General features: G+C 31.5%; 1 protein-coding gene across 1 annotated transcript in view; it reads left to right on the top strand.

Annotated features, from left to right (window-relative positions):
- The window catches only part of DPP10 (dipeptidyl peptidase like 10), a gene marked incomplete at its 3' end in the record, with an annotated part of 621,968 nt that overhangs the window by 613,798 nt on the left and 5,389 nt on the right, over positions 1 to 2,781 (top strand). The window contains exon 17 of the mRNA XM_017883864.1: positions 612 to 659. Within this exon, the coding sequence (XP_017739353.1) occupies positions 612 to 659 (48 nt within the window). The remainder of the gene's footprint in view (positions 1 to 611; positions 660 to 2,781) is intronic.

The following is a 2,781-nucleotide window of genomic DNA, read 5'->3' as shown; positions in this document are numbered from 1 at the left end:
CATCAGGAAAAAAAATTAGTTTTAGATGGGATTCCTTAGAGAAGTGAAGTTTCAAGATAACTTTTACAGTAACAAATTAGCTAGTATATTTTAAGTATTTGGATACTTATGGAGATTATGGTTAACATATTTTTAAATTAATATAAAATTACTACCCAATTTTTAAACTTTTCTTGTGGATGAACTATTTCAAATGTGCATACATTCTTTCTTTTTTGTCTGAGTGGCAAATAGAATTTGATCTTGAATCAGTGGATGAGGGGTGAAAGGGTCGTGGATTAGCTTTCTGAACATCAGTGGCTAGTCTATAAAAGACTAGAGATAAAGAGAAAGCATGTAGAATTGGCTAAAAACATAGAAATATAGATCATGTGGGGGAAGAGAGAATCTTAACACAATCTCTGCAAATAGTTTCCTTCTTATATATTCTTACCCTTTTGAATATAATGCTTATAAATAGGAATGAAAACTAGTTATCTGGTTTCTGTTTTGTTATGTTTTAACCACGAACTGCTTCCATTTGGGGGGAAAAAAAACTATTATGTAAACTTTCTAATGATTATTACTTAGACGTCTTTAAAAATATTTATACACATGTTTTTAAATTCCAGGTCCAAGGGTCCCAGTGGTCAGCCTACATAGTACAGACAACCCAGCAAGTGAGTACACAAGAAGACAATTAAGAATAGTTATGGTTGGCATTAGTCTTAGACATTGTATTATCTATTCTGAGTCATATACTCTATAAATCCTTCCTCAAAAAATCCCCAGCATGAGGAAAGCTGTGTGTATACCATCAACTTGACCTTATGTATGTAAGAAAGGCAGTAAAGCAAGTGATGTGAGCCACGTTACAGGCAGGAGGTGAATCTTATATGCCCAAAATAGGATATCTACTACCTAAATCAAATAGTGTTATTGATGAAACAGGTACATTTTAGCTTACTGGCCTCTTGATGTTCTGGTTCATTCTTGCCTGGGCCTCACCTAAGTTGTTCCTCCAGAATAATCTTTTGAAGACATTTTGGAAAATTATGAAAAATATTTTATATATTTTCTATCCTGTTTGTTCCAGATATCCAGGTTCTTCTAGTTTTATATATGCACTTTTTCATTTATGCATTTATTCATTTGTATATTTGTTAAGTGATCACCTACTTTTGTCAAGCAATGTGACAGAGTCTGAGGGTCCATTGAAAGGGTCTCGTGTTCAAGAACTTACAGTAAAGTAGATAAATAAATGCATGGTTGGGCTTATCTTAAAAATGAATAACCAGACTTCATCCTTTCTTCCTTTCTCTTTCCTTTCTTCCATGTTTGTATCCTTCTTTCATTTTTAAAGTTTTATTTAATCATTGCTTCTATTCTGTTATTATTTCACATAGCTACTATAATCTGATAATGGTTCATATTTATTGACTCATTTAAACTTCAGAACACCTCTGAGATGGGTAATTTGATTACCCCTTTTTACAGGTGAGAAAAATTAGTCTCAAAGAGGTTAAGGATTAATAACTTGGCCAGAGTCGTACTAATAAATGGCAGAACCATGAATCAAATGAGACAGTCTGACTCGAGAATAGGGTTTGTAATTCACTACAATATAATAGCTACTTTTTCTATTGTGCTTTTGCCTCTTGCATTGCATATTCTTATTTAAGTAGGAGTCAGTTAAGTGCCTTAACTTAGAAGATATACAGGTAAAAAAGTATAAGTTTGAATGACAAATATCATTTTGAGAAAACAGATCAAGACCAATTATATTCTTCAAATAATGTCATATGGACACTTAGTGCAAGCACTAGACAACAAGAAATTTCTAAATTTATGTTGGGTTTTTGTGTGGCTGGAAGATGGTTTAGCACACATTTTAGTTTCGATTTATTTCATTATTTCCATCTTCAGTGTAAATCTTAAAGAGGTTATGTTGAGCAAATCAAATCTATTCAATATTAACTCTAACAGCAACAATAATCATCATAGACAGTATGGTTGATAAAATGGAAAGAAGGTTGAATCTCATAGACAGAACAATCGGTATATAAAATAAGTCTATCACATGCTTTTTGTGGGATCCAAGATGGTGTGTTAGCATCTCATAGAATCAGTGTCCTCCAAGGCAAATAAACAAATGTGTTTGCAGTGAAAATGAGTAATATTCATGACATACAGGATACACTTAATAACTATTTGTGTTACACTGTGTATTCTGCCTTTAACAAAGGATGGTTAAAAATTTTTCCAATCTGATTTTAATTTAATTTTATCCTATTGTTACAAGGCAATGTCTTTTCTAATAACTTCTGCTTCAAATTACAAAACATTTCTGTCTAAGGGAAACCACGTTATTTTCCTGTTCAGAAGCCAATCATGATTGTCTCAAGGTCACCAAAAACAAAAAAAAAGGCTACAAATAATGGTCAAGTGCTTAATTTTCTTTTCAAAGGATAATTACTTAGGGAGATAAAATTTATAGTCAATGGCAAGTAAATCTTTGGGTTAATGAAAGCAAATACACCAAAAATAAGTCATAACTCATTTTGGGGCCACATGAAGTAGAATAATGCATGGGGAGAAATTTTTAAAAAAGAAAAAGGAACATATTTAACAAGCATGGAAAATCTTTAAACCCACTAGTTATCAAAGAAATGCAGAAGAAACTACTGCCATGTAATTTTTCCTAACAAATTAATAACATTAAACATTTGTATTACTAATAAAGATAGAATGTGGTAGAAGTGTTAATTATAACATATTAAAATAATAGTCAAGACTTAATTC

The sequence above is a fragment of the Rhinopithecus bieti genome, unplaced genomic scaffold (genome assembly GCF_001698545.2).
Source record: "Rhinopithecus bieti isolate Rb0 unplaced genomic scaffold, ASM169854v2 scaffold_14174, whole genome shotgun sequence".
NCBI lineage: Eukaryota > Metazoa > Chordata > Mammalia > Primates > Cercopithecidae > Rhinopithecus > Rhinopithecus bieti.
The sequence above is the reverse complement of the archived record's forward strand: the minus strand, read 5'-3'. Positions and strand labels throughout refer to the sequence as shown.